The following is a 21526-nucleotide window of genomic DNA, read 5'->3' on the forward strand; positions in this document are numbered from 1 at the left end:
TACCGTAATCCACGTACCTATCCAATGGCCACTTGAAGGTCCCTAATGTTTCCGATTCAACTACTTCCACAGGCAGTGCATTCCATGCCCCCACTACTCTCTGACATCCCCCTTATATCTTCCACCATTCACCTTAAATTTATGTCCCCTTGTAATGGTTTGTTCCACCCGGGGAAAAAGTCTCTGTCTACTCTATCTATTCCCCTGATCATCTTATATGCAGCCCATTAACTCTGCTTTTTCCTACTATTGTATACAGTTCATATTTTGTATTTCTGGACAATTTACCCCAAGGTTAATAAACTTGCAGAGCTTTGGGGATAGCGCAGGGGTGTGGGATTTACTGGACTGCACTACAGAGAGCCTCATGGACTCAATAGGCTGAATAGCTCAAGAGGCTTGGGGTTGGTTTGGCACAGTGGACGAAACAGCTGGCTTGTAATGCAGAACAATGCCAGCAGCGCGGGTTCAATTCCCATACCGGCCTCCCAGAACAGGCGCTGGAATGTGGCGACTAGGGGCTTTTCACAGTAACTTCATTGAAGCCTACTTGTGACAATAAGCAATTATTATTATTATTGAATAGCTTTGTTCTGTGCTGCGATGCCTTTAGAGCAGTACCTGCTTACCATGCTGTGTTTTCGGTTAAGGTGTTTCCTTGTATATAGATCACGTGAACAATTTAGAATAATTAGCATTTACTGTTTCAGGTTTAATGTTTTGACATGTCTGAAACTTGGCATGTAATTAAGACAGTGTGGAATAAATGGCAATAACATTGAAGGTTTTCTGTCCCCTTCCCACACATTCAATTGTCTTTTGACCTTGCACTGCATCCTGTATTGTGGACAGGAAAATCTGTGTGAATCCATCTTTGACAAATGAGCATTATGGATTGGATTTGCTTTGTCACGTGTACCGAGGTACAGTGAAAAGTATTGTTCTGCATACAGTCCAGACATGAAAATAAAACATAGGACATACATAAATACACAATGTAAGTACATAGACACAGGCATTGGGTGAAGCATAAAGAGTGTAGTGCTACTCAGTAGAGAAGTGGGTGGAAAGATCAGATCAGTCCATAAGAGAGTAATTCAGGAGTTTGGCAATAGCGGGGAAGTAGCTGTTTTTGAACCTGTTAGCCTGTGTCCTCAGACTTTTGTATCTCCTGCTCAATGGAAGATATTGGAAGAGTGAATAACCTAGGTGGGAGAGGTCTTTGATGATGCTGCCCGCTTTCCCAAGGCAGCGGGAGGTGTAGACAGAGTTAATGGATGGGAGGCGGGTTCGCGTGATGGACTGGGCTGTGTTCACGACTCTAGTTTCTTACGGTCTTAGGCCGAGCAGTTGCCATACCAGGCTGTGATGCAGCCAGATAGGATGCTTTCTATGGTGCATCTATAAAAATTGGTCAGAGTCAATGTGGACAAACCAAATTCCCTTCGTTTTCTGAGGAAGTATAGGCACTGTCGTGCTTTCTTGCTCGTAGCGTCAACGTGCGTGGACCAGGACAGATTGTTGGTGATGTGCAAACCTCGGAATTTGAAGTTGTGAACCACCTCCACCTCAGTACCATTGATGCAGACAGGGGTGTGTATGATACTTTGCTTCCTGACGTCAATGATCAGCTCTTTAGTTCTGCTGACATTGAGAGATAGATTGTCGTTGTTGTTGTTACACCACTCCACTAGGTTCCGTATCTCCTGGTCTTAGTATGTCAGTAGATCGGAAAATAATTTAATTTGTGCAATATTAATTTTTACCTCCCTATAGAAGCATTTAAATTCTGCATTATGATCTGTGAGAGCATAATCCATTTGTAAGTAGAGTTTTCAAAGACTAACTAGCTCTCTAGTAATTCCAGTACAGCCCTTAGCCAGATTTTGCACGTGGAGCCTTTCAACATAAGGAGCCTGTTGCCCTGCAGCTACGATACAGTTCTGGTTGACAACTGAACTCTCCCAAGCTTACCCCTGCCAAAGGCACATGGGTAGAAATTGAGAGGTTGATAATCAATCTGCTTAGTTGTGCTATGAACACATCTTCCATGGCCACCAAGTCCTGAATTGGGACTTGAACCCAGAGTTTCACTGAGAGGTAGGGATGTTACCATTGAAGCACAAGAACTCCTATGCTCCTAACTAGCTAGGTATGGTGAAAGCCATCAAAGTAATTCCTGTGTTATGCTCATAAATTATCAATGTTGTCTGGACAAATAGTTCATGTTCATTGATTTCAAACTCTAGTTGTGTTTTTTCTCTAGCAATAAATTCTATGAAAGTGATTAATCAGATATACGTTAGGATAAAATATTTAACCATCTCAAATAGGGGAATTTAAAGCTACAGAAATTCAGGACACAGCTAGCTCTGTGATAAAACAATTCACAATTAACAAGGTTAGTTTCTTCCAAATTGTTTGATTGTGGCACAAATATTTAATATGCAGAGACACAAATTGAAAGTGGCAAAGTTAGAACCAAGAAGCTGAATCAGGCGTAACATTTGTTATCATGGTAGGGTTGTGGAGAAAATCAGGTGTGATTACAACTGGAGAGAGGGTGAATTGCAGGATATGCAAGCAGGCTGGAGAGGTTAGTTCAGAGTAATGAAAAATGGTCAAGCTGGTTGACCCTCATACTATTATGAATCAGTTTCACTTATGAGAGTCCCATGTGCTAATTCCTCATCTTGGGTCGAGCTCTGCCTAAATATATCAAGTGCAAACAAGATGTATCTCGAATATTTTGACAATGTGGATTTCATTTTCATTTCATGTACTGTGCTTCTTCAATGCTGGTGATGAAAGATGCTTATGGGACCCAGGACTTGGAAGCAGGGTGATAGATAGTTCCACTTATATGGATGGACCTTATATAAAGAAAAGGCATGACAAAAAAAACCTGTTGCTTTCTGTCTCACTCATCAAGGTGTGCCAGCTAAGCAGTTGGGCTCTCCATGCAAGTAGGCTTCAATAAAAATATCATTCAACAATCTCCAAAAAAAATTTGATGCAATAATTGTAGCAAACCCTTATTTTTCTGCCATTATGTCTAAAATTACTAATGTAGCTGTTCTGTCAGCATCAGTGTCCTTACAGACTGGACTCTGGTAACAAGGAATCCCTGGCCTCAAGCCAGGAAAACATCTCGGATAACTACGCTATTCCCTTGAGAAATGAGGGACATCGCATCGCACAAAGAGAACTACTGATGCAAAATCTTTAATTGTTGCCCACTGGTAATGGTCAATATCTATGACTGCATTCCTGTTTCCCACCCTTTTAAGGTAAACGCCACACAGCCCAACATCACCAATCACTCATATCAAATGTTTTTTGGCTGCAACGTTAAAGTTTGGTCTTTAAAAGAAAAGGGGGAGATGTAGGAAACATATATGTTTGCAATATCTAGAAAAATATGCCTTTTGTTACATAAATGCATACAAACTGGTTAAAAGATGGGAGAGTAAGAAAATAAGCTAACGAAGAAATATGGGGGGTGGATATTTTACGGCCCTGTTCGGCATGGATACAAATCCCGTTCTGGCTATTAACTCATGCGGGAGAGCCATAATGGAATTTGCACCAGGGCGATTTCAGAATGAGATCTGTCCCCAGCGAGGGTATGAACCTGACTACAATCAAATAGATTTAATGCCTTACCTTCTGGGTTTGCCGTTGTGTTCCCACGCCGGCGGGGATCACTACTGGTTTCCAAAAATGGAAACTAGTTAGGGGCTCGGAGGTGAGATAGGGCAAAGGTGTTGAGGGGCATGGCTGGACAATATAGGGAGGCAGCGCTGGGCGCAAGGCCTCAAGGGAAGCCCATTGTTGGGGGGGGGGGGGGGGGGAAGAGGGGGGAGTGCCAGGGGAGGGGGTTGTGCCTGCATGGCGGTGGGGTGGAGACTGAGATAGGGGCAATGTCCGACCATTGAGTGGTGGGTAGATTGATTTTGACCCTCTGTGTTGGAGGATGGGGGAGTGTTTCAAGATTGTGTGTAACTGAGAATATGTAAAGCTAGGGTGTGTTTGAACAAAGCCCCAGCGACCTCAGGGGTAATTACAGATGTTCCTAACTGACAAAGAGTCATTGGACTCGAAACGTTAGCTCTTTTCTCTCCCTACAGATGCTGCCAGACTTGCTGAGATTTTCCAGCATCTTCTCTTTTGTTTCAGATTCCAGCATCCGCAGTAATTTGCTTTTATCCAGTGTTCCTAGCTGATGCTCCTTAAGATTTATTTGATGTTGGCGATACAGGTGGTCAACAGATCTGTTACCGTTAACAAGACTGATGAGGCTCAAAGCTGACAGAATTGCTGACCCCCCTGTTACCCAACATCCCAGCCCATACCAAGACACATAGCATTTGTACAGCAAAATAACATTTCCTAAGTCAAACACATTTTTCATGGCATTATCAGGCTGGTAACACAAGAGACCAATGGTCAACCTTTTATAATCTGGCACGGCTAAATAATTGGCATTGTCTGGCACTATATGGGCAGGTCTCTGCAAATCATCACACCACACCATCTCAGTCCCAGTTGTGCCACCTAGAAATGGCATCAAGTGAAATTCAGATTCTTTCTGACCAGGGAAGGAGTAGGATCCGCGCTCACGTACTAAGTGGCCCGGGAACAGATTGCCCATGATAGGCTTCCCAAGAGAAAGCACAAAGAGAAAATTTTAAAAGCACAAAAGTCAGGGGCATGGAACGAAATTCAAGTTGTGCAGATGCATAAATGAGCCATTCACAACAATTGTTCTGAAATTAGGATTTAATTTGTTCTCACTTGTATGCTGGTGCAAGATGGAATAATATTCATTCTGCCTGAAGCAAAATACTAATTTCTGAAAAGGTGGTCTATAATTATCAAACTTGATAAGAAAACAAGCATGTAGGAAGCCTTGTACGTGGTACAGCAAGTTAAATTGATTCAGGTTGTCGGTTTTGGACCTCCAGGTATTAATACTGTTACAGGGTCCTTCTCACATTCCTTCAGCCATCTTAAGTTTCCTGTTTTCTTGTTTAAGGGAGAAAATGAATATTAATTGACTCCTAATGCACAGTTCAGATAAGTGATATCTTTGCTGCACTGTTCAGTGCACCATACAATAACGTAATAAGAGATCCTCAAGTTCCAATTTTGCCACAGTTCCATTGTCCCCAAAAACCTTTGAAGTTGAAATATTTGAAATGAAATGATCAGTGATGCTTGTGAACACCTGGATGGTGTTGGGACAAAGTTTTAAAAGAAGATATCCATTTTCTAACCATGAAAAGGTTGGATTTACAAATATCTTCTCTTTTTGTTTGGTCTGCAACACTGAAGTGAACAGAACTTTTTGATTTCTCATTTTCTGTTTCAGAGCCAGTGACGTCGGCCAGCTGTGATGCAATGCGACCCTCCTGGCATCTAACCCACTTCAACTACAAACTAAGAAAAACTCCTTCATAGGACGAGTCCCACAATTCCATTGGCTTTAAAGGGCGACTTAAAGGACAAGAGATGTGGAGAGATGGAGAAGTTTAAGCCTCTTCCACCATTCAATAAGACAGAAGATGATGGTGACCGTTGCCTAACACTGACGTTATGAGCTTGAATCCAGTGGGCAACAACATGCAACTGCCATCAAGCTTGGGAGAGGTGATCACAATGCACAGTGCAAGTCATATAGCAGTGTGAAAACTTGCTTCCATCCTTATGATCTATGCTGAATCCAGACCTCCAGGACCATATTTGGTCAAGGTTTTAAGGCCTTTATTGTAATCTTATTCATAGAACCATATAATTTTCACAGTGCAGAAGGAGGCCATTTGGCCCATCGGGCTGCTGGCCTTCTTCTGCTTTACAAGCCAGCGGTTCAGCCCCTCGAGCCTTCACCGCCATTCAATCAGCTCATGACTGATCTCTTCTTGGTCTCAAATCTGCCTCCCTGTCTGTGCACCCAAAAGAGCACCGTACCTAAGCCCACGCTCCTGTCCTAGCCCCATAACCCCACCTAACCAGCACATCTTTGGACTGTGGGGGGAAACTAGAGCAACCCAGGGGAAACCCACGCAGACACGGGAAGTGCAAACTCCACACAGACACCCAAGGCCCAACAAGCCAGAAAAGTACAGCTCATTATATGAAATAGAAAGTCATAAAGGATGCAAGCGAGAAAGAAGCAGAAAGTGGAGGTTGAAAGACAGTTCGATATTACAAAGGCTTTCTTAAAACTCTTGAGGGTGTTGCAAGGTCCTGTCCCCATGTGTGGGACAGAATTCAAATATTAGACAGGCTGGGACTTCTTGGGAGAGTTGAAAGCATATTCGGGGAAAGTGGAAATCAAGCTTCTTTGTGCAGCTGTAGAAGTGACCATTTGGAAGTTGCATTTAAAGCTGGAGACAGCGAACATAGTTATTCGAGGTGCAAGAGAACAGTTTAGAGTAGATGGCGGGTTCTACCAGCGTCAACCTCACTGATTTCAAGTACAGCGTGTCTCATAGGATCGTCTCGTTTGGTCAGGTAAAGGGAAGTTCACCAGGTTGATTTCGGGGATGAGGGTGTTGACGCACGAGGAGGAGATAAAACAGTTTGGGCTTATACTCCCTGGAGTCTAAAAGGATGAGAGGGGATCTGATTGAGCAGGGTATAAAATACTAAAAGGGATTGATGAAGTAAACGTAGATCAAATGTTCCCCTATTGGGGTAATCTAGAAGAGGTCACGGATAGAGGCAGCAGATTTAGAACTGAGAAGGGGAGGAACTACTTCTCGTAGATGGTGAACTCGTGGAACTCGCTGCCCCTTAGTGCGGTGGAGTCCAAGTCATTTCAAGAAGTAGGTATATTTCTGATTTTTTTTTTTAAAAGGGTAAAGGGATACAGGGAGGCAAATTTGAGGCCAGGAAGAGATCAGTCATGAGCTGATTGAATAGCAGCGAAGGCTCGAGGGGCTGGCTTGTAAAAATGAGCAAGGCCATCAGCGCGGGTTCAATTCCTGTACCGGCCTCCCCGAACAGGCGCCGGAATGTGGCGACTCGTAACTTCATTTGAAGCCTAGTTGTGACAATAAGTGATTTTCATTTTCCATTGCCCACTCCTGCTCCTAATTCCTGGGAAAGAGGTTGCATTTATGCAGGTAAGAATGGGTAATCTTTGCGGACTGTCCAAAAACCTAACCACACCGTTGCTCGCAATAAGCTTTATTCTTTATTTCCCCCGCCCCTGAAAGGCCTCCTACCGCTTCTCTCGCTCGCTCCCTCACAGACTCTTTCCAACGGTCGCTGTGCGCGCCGGGGAAAGGCGCATGCGCTACCGATGGGCCTGGGGCGGGGCCATCACAACGCAGTCTCCCGGCGGCGGCGCATGCGCCTCGCCCCCTCTCAAATGCGCATGCGCGTTGGCAGCGCGCGGGGATTTTAAACCGTCCGAGAGGAGGTGGGCGGGCTAGAGAAAAACAAATACGAACGGCGCCCGGGATCGGAAAGCTGGGACGGAGCGGAGGCTTCCCGTCCCCTGACCCGTCGTAGGTACGCCCGACCGATGTTTAGTTTTTTTCCCCCCCCTCTCTTGAGGTGATTTTATTGTCCCGGTCAGGGCCGGGCCGCTGAGGCCTCGGTCGGTGTTTGGGTCGCTCAACCGACGGTTGGCCGGTGTGGGCGGGGGTAGGAGAGGCCGCCCCTCCTCCATCTTGCCGGCCCGGCACCGATCGAAATCCTCCCCCCTTTCGGATCAGAGCCCAGGCCCCAAACTCCAGCACAACAATCCAGTCCCCCCCCCCCCCCCCCCCCCCACACACGGCGCCGCACTGCCAGAGGTGCCCCTCTTTCAGGTCCGAGGTTAAGCTTAAGGCTTTGCCTGATCACTTGAGGCCGGTGTGACAGATCTGGTGACGATGTTTTGACAACAGGGGAGGGCTCCCTGATGTCCTGGACAATAACAATCTTATTATTGTCACATGTACATTAACACTGCAATGAAGTTACTGTGAAAAGTCCCTAGTCGCCACGGTGCCTGTTCAGGTACACAGAGGAAGAATTCAGAATGTCCAAATAACCTAACTAGCGCGTCTTTCGGGACTTGGAGGAACCCGGAGGAAATCCACAGCAGACACGGGGATAACGTGTAGACTCCGCACAGATAGTGACCCAAGCCCGGAATCTAACCCAAGACCCTGGTGCTGTGTAGCAACAGTGCTAGCCACTGTGCTACCTTGCCGCTATTTATACTTCGCTCGTTTGGCGGATGCAAGGTCCCCAAGCCGGGCAGTGACTCGCGGAGTGCGGCGAGGCCTCCGCAGATTTTTGTGGATTGGACATTCTTCAATGACGTGACACGCATGGCTTGCCCTCTTCCCGACATCGCGCTAAGGTTCCACCTGTGGAGGTTGGCCAAGTAGGGGCCGTGGCCGGTCCTGAACCTGTTACGGGTGGGCCACTCTTTTTATTTTCCACGGAAGGTTAAAACCCAGGTAGTTGTTGGTTTGGGTTTGAGATCAAATCCTTGCTGCCATGTCCAATGATTCCCATTCATTTGTACAGGTGGATGTCCTGTGTGGGAGGGTTTTTCCAGATCAGGCTCCTTGATTGGAGTCGTACCTTGGGTGGGCTGAGTAGCTCAAGGGGAGGCGGTGGTGTGGCGGTACTGTCACTAGACTAGTATCCAGAGACCCAGGTTCGAATCCCACCATGACAAATGGTGAAATTTGAATTCAACAAAAATCTGGAATTAAACGTATAATGATGATCATGGAACCATTCCCGATTGTTGTAAAAACCCATCTGGTTCACTAATGTCCTTACCCGATCTGGCTGTCATGTGACTCCAGACGCAGACAGCGATGCGGTTGACTTTTAACTGCCCCCTCTGAAATGGCCTAGCAAGCCAATCAGTTCAAGGGCAATTAGGGATTGGCAACAAATGCTATTCCCACATCCCAAGAACAAATAAATACATTTTAAAAATCAGGACGGAATGGTCGGTGGGGGTGCATTGTGAGCATTTCTTTCATTTTGTGGGTTATTGCAAGTTGGTAGATATGTGGAGGAGTGATATGAACAGGGAGATGTGCGTGCTGTTCAAGTTTTGACAAGTCTTTGTTTGGGGTCAGGTCCAAGGTCTTGACGTCAGAAGCTTGGTTAGAAGATCATTTGTGTACAGGTTGAACACGGTTAGTTAGCGCCAATACTGATCCTTCGGATTTTGGTTTTCTTTTCCATGTACCTTTTGCCTGTCCAAAGTGAACTCTGAATCTTTGACCAGCTATGACGTCAAGGAACACAGCCTGTCTCCCAAGTCTTTCTGAAAGCTGTTTTCAATATAGTTGGTGAGGGCCAATACCTGCTCTCCTGTGCTGCGGTCCTTGCAGAAACCACCTTGGTTGATGCTACGGACCTCTGCGGTTAGGGATATGCGCTGAAGGATGAGGCTTTCAAGGATATTATGTGGGACCGACATGAGAGAGATTGGGGTCTTTTGGTATGGCGATGACTTTTGCTGTCTGCTATTTTGAATGGTGTTTGAATTTGTGACTATCGTGTAGAAATGGATCAGCCAACCAAGAGCTCGGGGTCCCAGGTATTTGATAAATTCTGGCACAATGTTGTTCTATCCTGTTGCCTTGCCACACTTCAAGCCCTGTAGGACCTTTTTTAGTTCTGCAACCTCAAAAGGGGTGGGGTTGATGTCTTCACTGGTGGTGTTGTCTTAGTTCACCCTGGGTATTTCATTTGTATTTTTGTCTGCGGTGCCTAAGCTATGGCAAGCAGGTGGCTGGAAACATGGTTGGGCAGTTTTGAGTGGGTGGCTTTTGCTCCAAGGTGATAGTTTCACAGTGGAATTGTTGAGATGCTGCATTCCAAAGTTTCACCATATCTTATCTAGTTGGTTTTCCGCAGATTCCATCACATCTTCATGGGGCAGTTGACTACTGGAACACGTAGGCCTATATGAATGAGTAGAGGACGGTGTTGGTTGTGCAGGAAGTCATCTAAGACGGGGCTCTGTGCAGGGTGGGATGTCCCATTAAAAGAAGTAACTCAGCACCAGGTGGGAAAGTAATCTCTACGCCATCTGGCTGAATGGAATGTTCTTTTCTGTTTGAGTATTGTCACATCATTTCTGGATGCCCACTCTGCAAGCGTTTCACTGTCACTTCAGTACTAGGTATCCCCATTCTGAATGGTGGCTGTTAAGTCTCCCACATAGATGTCTGGGTGGGAGAGGGTGGTTAAGACGTGCTCCCAGCTGGTGCTTGGGGGCTTGTAAACATTGACTATGTGGAATCCACCAACCACATGATGGTACGGTAGCACAGTGATTACCACTGTGGCTTCACAGCGCCAGGGACCCAGTTTCGATTGCTGGCTTGCGTCACTGTCTGTGCAGAGTCTGCACGTTTTCCCCTTGTCTGCGTTGGTTTCCTCCAGGTGCTCTGGTTTCATGCCACAGGTCCCGCAAGACGTGCTTGTGAGGGGAATTGGACATTCTGAATTCTTCCTCTGTGTACCCGAACAGGCGCCGGAGTATGGCAGCTAGGGGATTTTCACAGTAACTTCATTGCAGTGTTAGTGTAAGCCTTCTTGTGACACTAATAAAGATTATTATCACAAGGCTGTCAGAAAGTGGTTGTTGCCAGATGATCGGCTTCAGCAATACCCATCTGGGCATGGGTGGCATGCACTATTTGGCATGTGGTTAGCCTCTGTTGGAATATAGGCCCGCTTTGCCTGTTCTGATATTGGTTTTTTGCAGGCAAGTGGTATCAATGGAGTGTTGAGCAGCAAGGACTTTGATGAGGCTCCGTGTGGTTGCCGACAGGCCCTCAACATTGATTTGGAAGCCTGAGAGCGGGCCTCACTGCAGTGTAATCTTGGGGTAGTTTTCATTGTTCCTTTTGGTTTTGGGAGTTTGACTAGCATTTCTTGTGTTCCCTCTTCTCATGAAGCTTCCTTTGGAATTTAGTCTGCTGGTATGATCGCTAGCTTCCCCAGGCAAGCCTACTGGGGGAGGGGAGTGACGTGAACGCTGACCCATTGCTCCCAATTATCCCTCAGTCAGCATCATAAAAACAGATTATCTGGTTATTATCACATTGCAGTTTGTGCAAGTTACTGTGTGTAAATTGGCTGCTTCATTTCCTACATTACAACAGTGACTGCACCTCAAATATTTAATTGACAGTAAAGCGTTGGGGTACCCAAGTCATGCAATGTGCTTGTGTAAGTGCAAGTTTCTTTTTTTTTAAGCATGCAGTTACTTACTGGGACAGTGCTTTATATGTGAGTCTGACTTGCTATTTTTCTGACCTCCCAATCTTGGGTGGTGCTGCTTTGAGCATGAAATGTAGCAGATAATAGTAGGAGGAGAAACTTGGCTCCTAACTAGATTTGCTGGTGCCGGTAACTGATAATTGTAACGTGAATTGGTGAAATCTTGCATATTCCAATAAACTCCTTACCCGATCCATCAGATCTTTCCAAAACAGATCGATGAAACCTGTATTCGGAACTAGCCTTACTACTTTTTCTTTCAGCGACACATCAAACTTTCTTTCAGTTACACATCAAATCTTTCCGCATTTTAAAATTTGGATTTGGTGTTTGAAGGTTATGTTATTCAAATGGTGGAATAAAGCAGCAGAGTATACAAAATGGCAGTAAATCAAGTGAAATTGTGCCATTTTATATTTGTGAGGTGACCATTATAGGCACAATCATGACTCACTTTAAAAATAAAACAACACCTGACTGGGGAGTGGATTTCATAGAAAATAGGAACTGGAGTAGGCCATTTGGCCCTTCGAGCCTGAGCCGCCATTCATTATGACCATGGTTGATCACCCAACTCAGAAACCTTTTCCCTCTTTTCAACCTCATATCCTTTGACCTTTTTTGCCCCAAGAGCTATATCTAACTCCTTGTTGAAAACTTACAATGTTATGGCCTCAATTGCTTTCTGTGGTAGTGACAGTTAGCAGGGTAGCACAGTGGTTAGCCCTTTGTCTTCATAGTTCCAGGTTTCCTCCGGGTGCTCCGGTTTCCTCCCACAAGTCCCGAAAGTCATGCTGGTGAAGTGAATTGGACATTCTGAATTCTCCCTCAGTGTACCCGAACAGGTGACGGAATGTGGCGATTAGGGGCTTTTCCACAGTAACATCATTGCAGTGTTAATGTAAGCCTACTTGTGACGCTAATAAAGATTATGAATTCCACAGGCTCACCACTCTGGGTGAAGAAATTTCTCCTCATCTCTGGCCTAAATGGTTTACCCCTGGTTCTGACTCCCACCATCGGGAACAGCGTTCCTGTCTAGTCCTGTTTGAATTGTACAGGTTTCTATGAGATCCCCACTCATTCTTCCAAACTCCAGCGATATAATCTTAACTGACTCAGTCTCTCCTCATACACCAGTCCCGCCATCCCAGCAATTGGTCTGGCAATCCTTTGCTACATACCTCTATCGCAAGTGCATCCTTCCTCCGATAAGGCGGTCAAAACTGCACACGATATTCCAGGTGTGGTCTCACCAAGGCCCTGTATAATTGCAGCAAAACATCCCTGCTCCTCGCATCCTCTCGCTATGAAAGCTTTCTTTTACCACCTGCTGCACCTTCATGCTTGCTTTCGGCAACTGGTGTACAAGGACACCCAGGCCTCGTTACACATTCCCCTCTCTCAATCTACAGCCATTCGGATGATAATCTGCCTTCCTGTTTTAGCTGCCTCTTTAGAGTCAAGTACTCAGCCTTAGATTATCTGTAGCTGAAATCTGAACCTAAGCTTGTAAGGCATCTAGACTCGACTGTACCATTGCTCTCCAAGATACCTTCTCACTTGTCAGGACCAAACATAAGCTCATTCACTGCTCTGCTGCTCATATCCTAACTCTCAGCAAGACCAATCCCCCTTGGGCTCACTGACCTCCCTATCGGCCAAATCATCCAGTTTAAAATTCTCAACTTTGTTTTCAATTCCCTCCATGGTCTTGCCCCTCAGCGTACTTTCCACAAATTCTATGCTCCTATTCTGCTTTCTTGTACATATTGATTTTCATCACTGCACCATTATCAACTCTACCATCAGGATATATGTTCTAGAATTCCTTCCTGAAACCTATCCAACTCTCCTTTAAAATTTGCCTTAAAACCATTCTTTGATCAAACTTTTTGTTACTTGTCTTCATGTCTCATTCAATATGTGGCTTTGAATCGGATTGCTTCTGTGAATTAAAAGCAAAATACTGTGGTTCTGATGAAGAGTCCTATTAGACTCTAAATGCTAACTACACAGATACAGGTGGACCTGCTGAATTTTTCCAGCATTTTTGTGTTTTTGTTCTGTCATGAGATGCTTTACTGCATTTGAAGGTGATTTATAAATATAAATTGTTGTGTGAGACTCATTTAACTAGGTTTTCTTTTTGGCAAATTAAGTATCGTTTGAGGAATGTTGTTATGTAGTTAGATTGGAGAAGTTGGAACTGTTCTCTCTGGAGAAGAGAGGTGGAGAGAAGAAATGATAGAGATATCTCAAAGAAGGGACGTGGACAAGGTAGATCGGCAGAAACCTTTGCCATTGGTTGTCGATCCTTCCACCAGATTTAAGATAATGGCAAAAGAAGGATTGGAGACATGAGGAAAATAGTTTTCAGGCCACACTGCAATTGTTCAGGATCTAGCATGCACTGCCTGAGAGTGTGGTGGATGCAAATTTAATTGAGGCATTCAAGAAGGAATTTGGATTATTATCTGAAAAGGAGGAATGTGCAGGGCTACAAGGCGATGATGGGTGAGACTCTAGCTGAATTGCTCCTTCATTAAGTGAATTACTTCTTCAGAGAGCCAGCACAGACATGGTGCCATTCTATGATTTATTCTGCTGCTTTATGTATTTGGAAAGTAGACCCATCCAGATTGCTGTTGCCAAATCTAAAATCAGTTGATCTAATTAAATGGAAAATACGGAATGTGGTAAGGACAGGGAGTGATGGTTGTGTGTAACATTTTTATATTTTCTTCTATCCCATTAAGCTTTTCCAGATCTGGTGGATTGGATGCAGGATCAAGCTCCCTCAACTGTATCCAGCTTCAAATGTTTTGTTCCTACTGTTGTCAGCTTTGTAGTTTGTCCAAGTGAGGCATAGAAATATTGTGGTCCTGAATTAATCACAATTCCTTTTTAAAATAATTTTAAAACACCTTTTTGGAAGCCAGAAGCTAAACTATCTTGCCTCACTTTGTTCCTTGATTAAATTTCTTCTTTCATAGTTCTTCCAAGAGGGAGACCACAACAGCTGAATGAATGTTAGTGTTATTAACAAATTTATATTGAAAGCACGATTCTACCGGCGAGTTTGGTACTTCAAAGCATCAACCCAACAATCAAGCCAAAATTCCAGCATTTTTGGCACGGTTGAGATTAGCAGTCAAATTAGGATTTAAGGTTGGCTCCTCTTATTGAGAAACCAGAAAGAAGTATCAAAAAAGCCAGCTTTTCCCACATGTCGGACTGGCAGGTTAAATTAATTAAAACTGCAGTGTAAAAGATTAAGATTAATGTATTTTTGTGGTAAACCTTACATTCCCTCGTAGACAACTCTGGTGGAAGTGTTCTTATGGCATAAGTGATGTGCAATAGAAAATAATCAGAACAATCTATCTAAAGTATGCATCAATGGAGTTATCAATGGAAACTTGTCTGGAGAATGTGTGTGTAATGAAGACAGGCTGCACATCTGCAACTGTTCAATGACAAAGGCTTGCCGTTGTAGGGTACGGGATAATGAAGATGGCCTGTTGGTTTGGCGTATGTATGATCAGAGTAGTCTGAGGGTCCAGAATATGGAAACATAATGAGAACTGGTTATTGTGAAGTACATATTTATAATAATGTTCTCGTGGAAAGATATGTTTTTGCTGCTTAAACATAAATTACCCTACCATCTTTCTTTCTAGATTAAACAAATGAGTGATGTTGCAACTTTTAAAAAGGTCTCCCTTTGGGGCAAGGTTTTCCCATCTTAAACAGAGGGAAAAACTAGCAAGGAAGCTCTTACAGTTTTATTGAACTTTTGCCAGGGTAGTTGGTGGCAACAGTCAGTTTGCTGGTTTATTTTCCTCTCCTGAGTGAAAAGGAGAATGAAATAAAGTACCTTTTGAAGATCATATTCAAAGTGCAGAAACTTTTTGGGATACATCATTAATTCATGCGTGCTCTGCCTGAAGGTAGATGATTGACTCATTTCTGTTGGTGTTTCCTCCTGAACAATTTTCTCTGCAATTTTTTTTATCATTAATGGTTTGCCATTGTCATCTTCTCTCATGGCCAGGATGAGGAGACAGGTCCCATGTTTACCTCAGCCGGAATATGAAATGCACGCTGTTGGCATTAATCTGATTCACACAATAGCCATTTAGACAACTGAACGAACTAGGTCAATATATATATCAGTTAAAGAATATAATTAAGTGGGGATTATTCACCTAGATTTGAAAAAAAAATCCACTGAGGACACTTGACTGACATCTCTAGTCTTACATGTGCGGCATGCTTATACCAAGGTTTGAAACCTACAGAAATATACCCTCACCTGATGACTTGGTGAGACTTGTACCGTACCGGCCTCCCCGAACAGGTGCAGGAATGTGGCGACTAGGGGCTTTTCACAGTAACTTCATTGAAGCCTACTTGTGACAATAAGCGATTATTATTATTACTTGGATCTGGGCAGTCAGAAGCACAATGTCAGATTTGCTAGGAGGTAAGCGCAGATGCTGTCCAATCGGCTTGTCTTCTGAATACTCTTTATCAATTCTTTATTTGGCTTTGTTGTCTTTGGTTACAGGTACATGAGGAAGCCGGATCTGTGAGAGTTATAATCATTATCATGGTGCTGGAGGAAGAAGGAAATGTTACTGTGGTTGTCCGAATACGGCCACCGAATCAACGAGAGCAGCAGAGCAATAAGCAGGCAGTTGTGGAAGCAGTAGGTGAAAATGTTCTGGTCTTTGACCCAAAGGAAGATACAAACGATGATGTGTTTTCTGGAGCTAAGTTCAGAGACCGAGCGATGCCTCATCGGAAAAGCAAGGATCTGAAGTTTATGTTTGATAGAGTTTTTAACGAAACCTCTTCACAGCAAGAGGTATTTGAGTTCACAACAAAACCCATTTTGGAAGGTGTATTGAATGGCTACAGTTGCTCGGGTAAGGGTTAAAGCTACATTACAGTTTGAAAATGCAAAGTCACTATAGCTCCAGCGCAGATGTAAATGTGCATTTGGAAATCTATACAACTCCCTTGAATTACTTCAGTTCTTTGCCCAAAAGCAGGTGCCACCCCCCCCCCCCCCCCCACACAAGGAATCTAGAGTTGCCGTGGCAACATACACTTTTATGTTGCTGTGGCAACATACACAACCTTTTGATGTAGGCAATTTGCAACAAAAGTTGTGTTAACATGATGGATCTAATTTGCTGAGCAATATACAATTGTCTTTGTGTATTACTTTTACCTTGATGAAGGCATGAAAGGGGAACCAATGAATAAATTGTTCAGGCCAGTATTGTGGTGTTCTGTTCATGGAGGAATGGTTTGCTAGATGGGAGGAGCTTTTAAAATTTCAATTGTCAGGGGTGCACTTGCTACTTCCAGTTACGTGATTTTTGTCTGGAGGGTCTGTCGTCCATTTCCCTTAGGCCGTAACTCTCCATGTTGGAGGAAATCCTATTGCTGGCGGGGGAAGCATTTCAAATATGGGCAGATTATGTCAATGGAAGCTGTCTCGCTGGACCAGGTGGGGAGAGGTGGAAGGGGAGCTGAGATCTATTTTGGATGAGGATGTGTGGGGTGAGGCTCTTCATAGGATGAACTCCACTTCCTCCTGCGCACAGCTCATCCTGATTCAGTTTAAGGTGGTGGACAGGTTACATATGACTCAGGCGAGAATGAGTGGATTCTTTCAGGGAGTAGCAGATTATCATTGAATTTACAGTGCAGAAGGAGGCCATTCGGCCCATTGAGTCTGCACCGGCTCTTGGAAAGAGCACCCTACCCAAAGTCAACACCTCCACCCAACACTAAGGGCAATTTTGGACACTAAGGGCAATTTATCATGGCCAATCCACCTAGCCTGCACATATTTGGACTGTGGGAGGAAACCGGAGCACCCAGAGGAAACCCACACAGACATGGGGAGGATGTGCAGACAGTGACCCAAGCCGGAATCGAACCTGGGACCCTGGAGCTGTGAAGCAATTGTGCTATCCACAATGCTACGGTGCTGCCCCTGATGAGTGTGAGAGGTGTGGGCGGGGACCAGCGAATCACACGCACATGTTTTGGGGTTGCGCAAAATTGGGAAGATTCTGGGCAGGGGTTTTCGTGGTCTTAGCCAGGATAGCGGTGGAGGAGGTGGACCCGGACCCTTTGGTGGCAATATTTGGCATTTCAGAGAAGTTGTGGCCTTCGCCTCTCTGATTGCACAATGGCGAATTTTGCTGGAGTGGCAGTCTGCATTGCCGCCGGGGGTATCGGCTGGTTGGTTGACCTGTACAACTTCCTGCGGTTAGAGTAAATAAAGTATGAGTTGAGTGGCTCAGCAGGGGGGTTTGAGAAAAGGTGGGGAATGTTTGTGACCGTGTTTGAGGAGCTGTTCGTCGCAGGGGTGTGGGGGGAGGGGTGGGAGGATGAAAAGGGGGGAAAATCTGTACAGAGTGTATAGTTGATTGTCGGGAAGTACGTCCCCCCCCCCCAACAATTATACCGTTTTTGACAATGTTGGGGGGAGGGGGTGTTGCTCTCTTTATTTGGTTCTAAATATGGCAGTCAATATGGTCGCCTTCCTTAATTCTAATTACGTTTGCTTTAGAGTCGCCAGGTATCTTTCGATACCGCACAAGGTTCAAACCCGAATACTGATCAAAGGGCCGATACACCAGTTAGTTAGTTCAAAGTCAATACTATTTATTTACACACACAGTAATATCTACTCATGCACAAAATACTACAAATTAAACTATCTCTAACGCTAATGCCTATACTTAGCTTTGCGTGCCCACTCAGTCAGAGGAACAATGGCCGTTGTTCGGATCTGAGGCTGCTGGGGTCGAAGTGGTACAGGAGAACAGCTAAGGTTGTCCGTCTGGTAGCGAGCGTTGACCTTGGACTTACTTGCTTCTGGTGTAGCTGGTGGAAGGGTCTCTCCGCTTTGAGAGCTGATTCCAAGAGAGTGATTCTCTCCTGGGACCTTCTTCTTATACCTGAAAGGGCTTCGCACGCTTTTGGGCGGGCCTTGAACTTGGCCCCAATCAATTGGGCCGTATCTTGATCACTCGTATTGATCTTGGCCAATAAAGGGGTGGGTGCCCTGATGGCTGGACGTGTCCTAGGTGGCTGTTGGCCTGGCTTTGTTTGTGCTTTTGGTTTGGGGAACTGGCGCCGCGAGGTCTGGAGCCAGATGGGTTACTTGAGCTTTACCCCTTTGTTACCCCAAAGGTTACCCCTTTGTTCCCGGAGATGGGCCATCAATATGCTAATAGACCTACAGGTTCAGTCTTGTCTGGGAGCTGCGGTCCCAATACACGTACAGGCTCTGTGCCTACTTGTTTTCTGAGCATTGTCTATAGTTCCCTGCAATCTTTGCAAACATCCATTTTGTATTCTGGAAGTGGCCATCCCAGATGGCTACAGGGGGAATGACCTGGCCTAAAACAGCAGCAGCCAGAACAGTGGCACTACAACTGGCTTTGTTGTTAAGTAGGGAGGGACAAAGCACAGAAGAGCAATAGTAATAGGGGACTCTACAGTCAGGGACACAGATAGGTGCTTCTGTGGACGTGAAAGAGACTCCAGGATGGTATATTGCCTCCCTGGTGCCAGGGTACAGAATGTCTCTGAGGAAGGGGGAGGGTGACCAGTCAGAGATCGTGGTACATATTGCTACGAACGATATAGGCAGGAAGAGTGACTTGGTCCTGCAGCAGGAGTTCAGGGAGTTGAATAGAAAGTTGAAAAAAACAGGACCTCCTGGAGATGTGATCTCAGGATTACTTCCTGTGCCATGTGCCAGTGAGGCTAGAAATGGGAATAGAATACAGCTAAGCACGTGGCTGAACAGCTGTGTAGAAGGGAGGGTTTCAGATCTATCGATCATTGGGATCTCTTCCAGGGCAGGTGAGACCTGTACAAGAGGGATGATTTGCATCTAAACTGGAGGGGCATAAATATCCTGGTTGCGAGGTTTGTCACACCTAGCATTTAAACTAGTGTGGCAAGGAGGTGGGAGCCAGAGCAATAGGCCAGAAGGTCGAATAACTGAGGGTGAACTAGAGAATAGAGCCATTAAGACTCTGAGGAAGAGCAGGCAGGGCGATGTTACTGAACACAGCAGGACTGGTGGTCTGAAGTGCATTTGTTTCAATGCGAGAAGTCTAACGGGTAAGGCAGATGAACTTAAGAGCTTGGATAAGTACTTGAAACTGTGATATTGCCATTACAGAGGCTTGGTTGAGGGAGGGACAGGCTTGACAGCTAAACGTTTCAGTATTTAAATGTTTGAGGCAGGATTGAGGAGGATGTAAAAGTGGTGGAGGAGTTACACTACTGGTTAAGGAGAATATCACTGCTGTACTGCAGGAGGACACCTCAGAGGGCTCATGCAGCGAGGCAATTATGGTTGAGCTCAAGAATAGGAAGGGTGCAGTCACAATACAGGCCTCCCACAAGCCAATGGGAAATAATGTAGGCAGATTTTGGAAAGGTGTAAAGGCGACAGGGTTGTTGTGGTGGGTGACTTTTAACTTCCTCTATATTGACTGGGTCTCACTTAGTGCTAGGGGCTTGGATGGGGCAGAGTTTGTAAGGAGTATTCAGGAGAGCTTTTTCAAACAGTATGTCGATAGTCCAGCTAGGGAATGGGCCATACTGGACCTGATATTGGGGAATGAGCCTGGCTAGGTGGTCGTAGTTTCAGTAGGGGAGCATTTCAGGAACAGTAGGTAGGTATGTGTTCAGGGCCTGATGGGATCTACCCCAGAATACTGAGGGAGGAAATCGCCGGAGCCTTGACAAAAATCTTTGTGTCCTTACTGGCTACAGGTGAGATCCCAGAGGACTGGAGAATAGCTAATGTTCCTTTATTTTAAAAGGGTAGCAAGGATAATCCAGGAAATTACAGGCCGGTGAGCCTTACGTAAGTGGTAAGGAAATTATTGGAGAGGATTCTTCGAGACAGGATTTACTCCCATTTGCAAGCAAGTGGACATATTAGCGAGAGGCAGCATAGTTTTGTGAAGGGGAGGTCGTGTCTCACTAACTTGATCAAGCTTTTCGAAGATCAAGCTGATTGATATGTGGGGCAGTGGATGTTGTCGACATGGACTTCAGTAAGACCTTTGACAAGGTCCCTCATGGCAGATTGGTACAGAAGGTTAAGTCATGGGATCAGAGGTGAGCTGGCAAGATGGATACAGAACTGACTCGGTCATATACGACAGTGGTTAGCAGTGGAAGGGTGCTTTTCTAAATGGAGGACTGTGACTAATGGTGGTCCGCATGGATCAGTGCTGGGTCCTTTGCTGTTTGTAGTATATATAAATGATTTGGAGGAAAATGTAACTGGCCTGATTAAGTTTGCGGATGACACAAATGTTGGTGGGATTGCGGATAGCGATGAGGACTGTAGGAGAGCACAAATGTTGGTGGGATTGCGGATAGCGATGAGGACTGTAGGAGAGCACAAATGTTGGTGGAATTGCGGATAGCGATGAGGACTGTCGGAGAATACAGAAGGATTATAGATCGGTTGGGCGGAGAGATGGAGTTTAATCCAGACAAATGTGAGGTAATTCATTTTGGAAGGTCTAATACAGGAGGGAAATATATAATAAATGGCAGAACCCTTAAGAGTATTGACAGACGGGGATCTGGGTGTACAGGTCCGCAGGTCACTGAAAGTGGCAACGCAGGTGGAGAAGGTAGTCAAGAAGGCATACATCATGTTTGCCTTCATCGGCCGAGGCATTGAGTGTAAAAATTGGTATGTAATGCTGCAGCTGCATAGAACCTTAGTTAGGCCACACTTGGAATATTGTGTTCAATTCTGGTCACCGCAGTACGAGAAGGATGAGGAGGCTTTGGAGAGAGTACAGAAGAAATTTACCAGGATGTTGCATGGTATGGAGGGCATTAGCTATGAGGAGAGGTTTGATAAACTCAGTTTGTTCTCACTGGAACAACAGAGATTGAGGGGTGATCTGATAGAAGACTACAAAATTATGAGGGCCATGGACAGAGTGGATAGTCAGAAGCTTTTTCCCGGGATGGAAGAGTCAATTAGTAGGGGACATAGGTTTAAGGTGTGAGGAGCAAAGTTTAGAGGAGTTGTGCAAGGGAAGTTTTTTTTTACACAAGAGGTTAGTGGGTGCCTGGAGCTTGCTCCGGAGGAGGTGGTGGAAACAGGAATGATAGTGACATTTAAGGGGTGTCTTGACAAATACATGAATAGGATGGGAATAGAGGGATGCGGACCCTGGAA

The 21526-nt window shown here is 45.1% G+C and overlaps 1 protein-coding gene and 1 long non-coding RNA gene across 3 annotated transcripts in view; one reads left to right on the top strand and one right to left on the bottom strand.

The window, feature by feature from the left end:
• LOC140403766 (uncharacterized) overlaps positions 1–7310 on the bottom strand; it is a 50730-nt gene extending 43420 nt beyond the window's left edge. Inside the window, exon 1 of the long non-coding RNA XR_011938414.1 lies at positions 7233–7310. This is a non-coding gene — a long non-coding RNA (uncharacterized lncRNA). The remainder of the gene's footprint in view (positions 1–7232) is intronic.
• A 63-nt stretch (positions 7311–7373) lies between these two features.
• LOC140403997 (kinesin-like protein KIF18A) overlaps positions 7374–21526 on the top strand; it is a 128453-nt gene continuing 114300 nt past the window's right edge. The window contains exons 1-2 of one of the 2 annotated variants that reach the window (XM_072492327.1): positions 7374–7521; positions 15836–16196. In XM_072492327.1, the coding sequence (XP_072348428.1) occupies positions 15878–16196 (319 nt within the window). In that variant the 5' untranslated portion in view covers positions 7374–7521; positions 15836–15877. Of the gene's footprint in view, positions 7522–15835; positions 16197–19913; positions 20089–21526 lie in introns of those variants that run through there. The other variant, XM_072492328.1, reaches the window with a different exon arrangement.

This window comes from Scyliorhinus torazame, chromosome 29 (assembly GCF_047496885.1).
Source record: "Scyliorhinus torazame isolate Kashiwa2021f chromosome 29, sScyTor2.1, whole genome shotgun sequence".
Taxonomy (NCBI): Eukaryota; Metazoa; Chordata; class Chondrichthyes; order Carcharhiniformes; family Scyliorhinidae; genus Scyliorhinus; species Scyliorhinus torazame.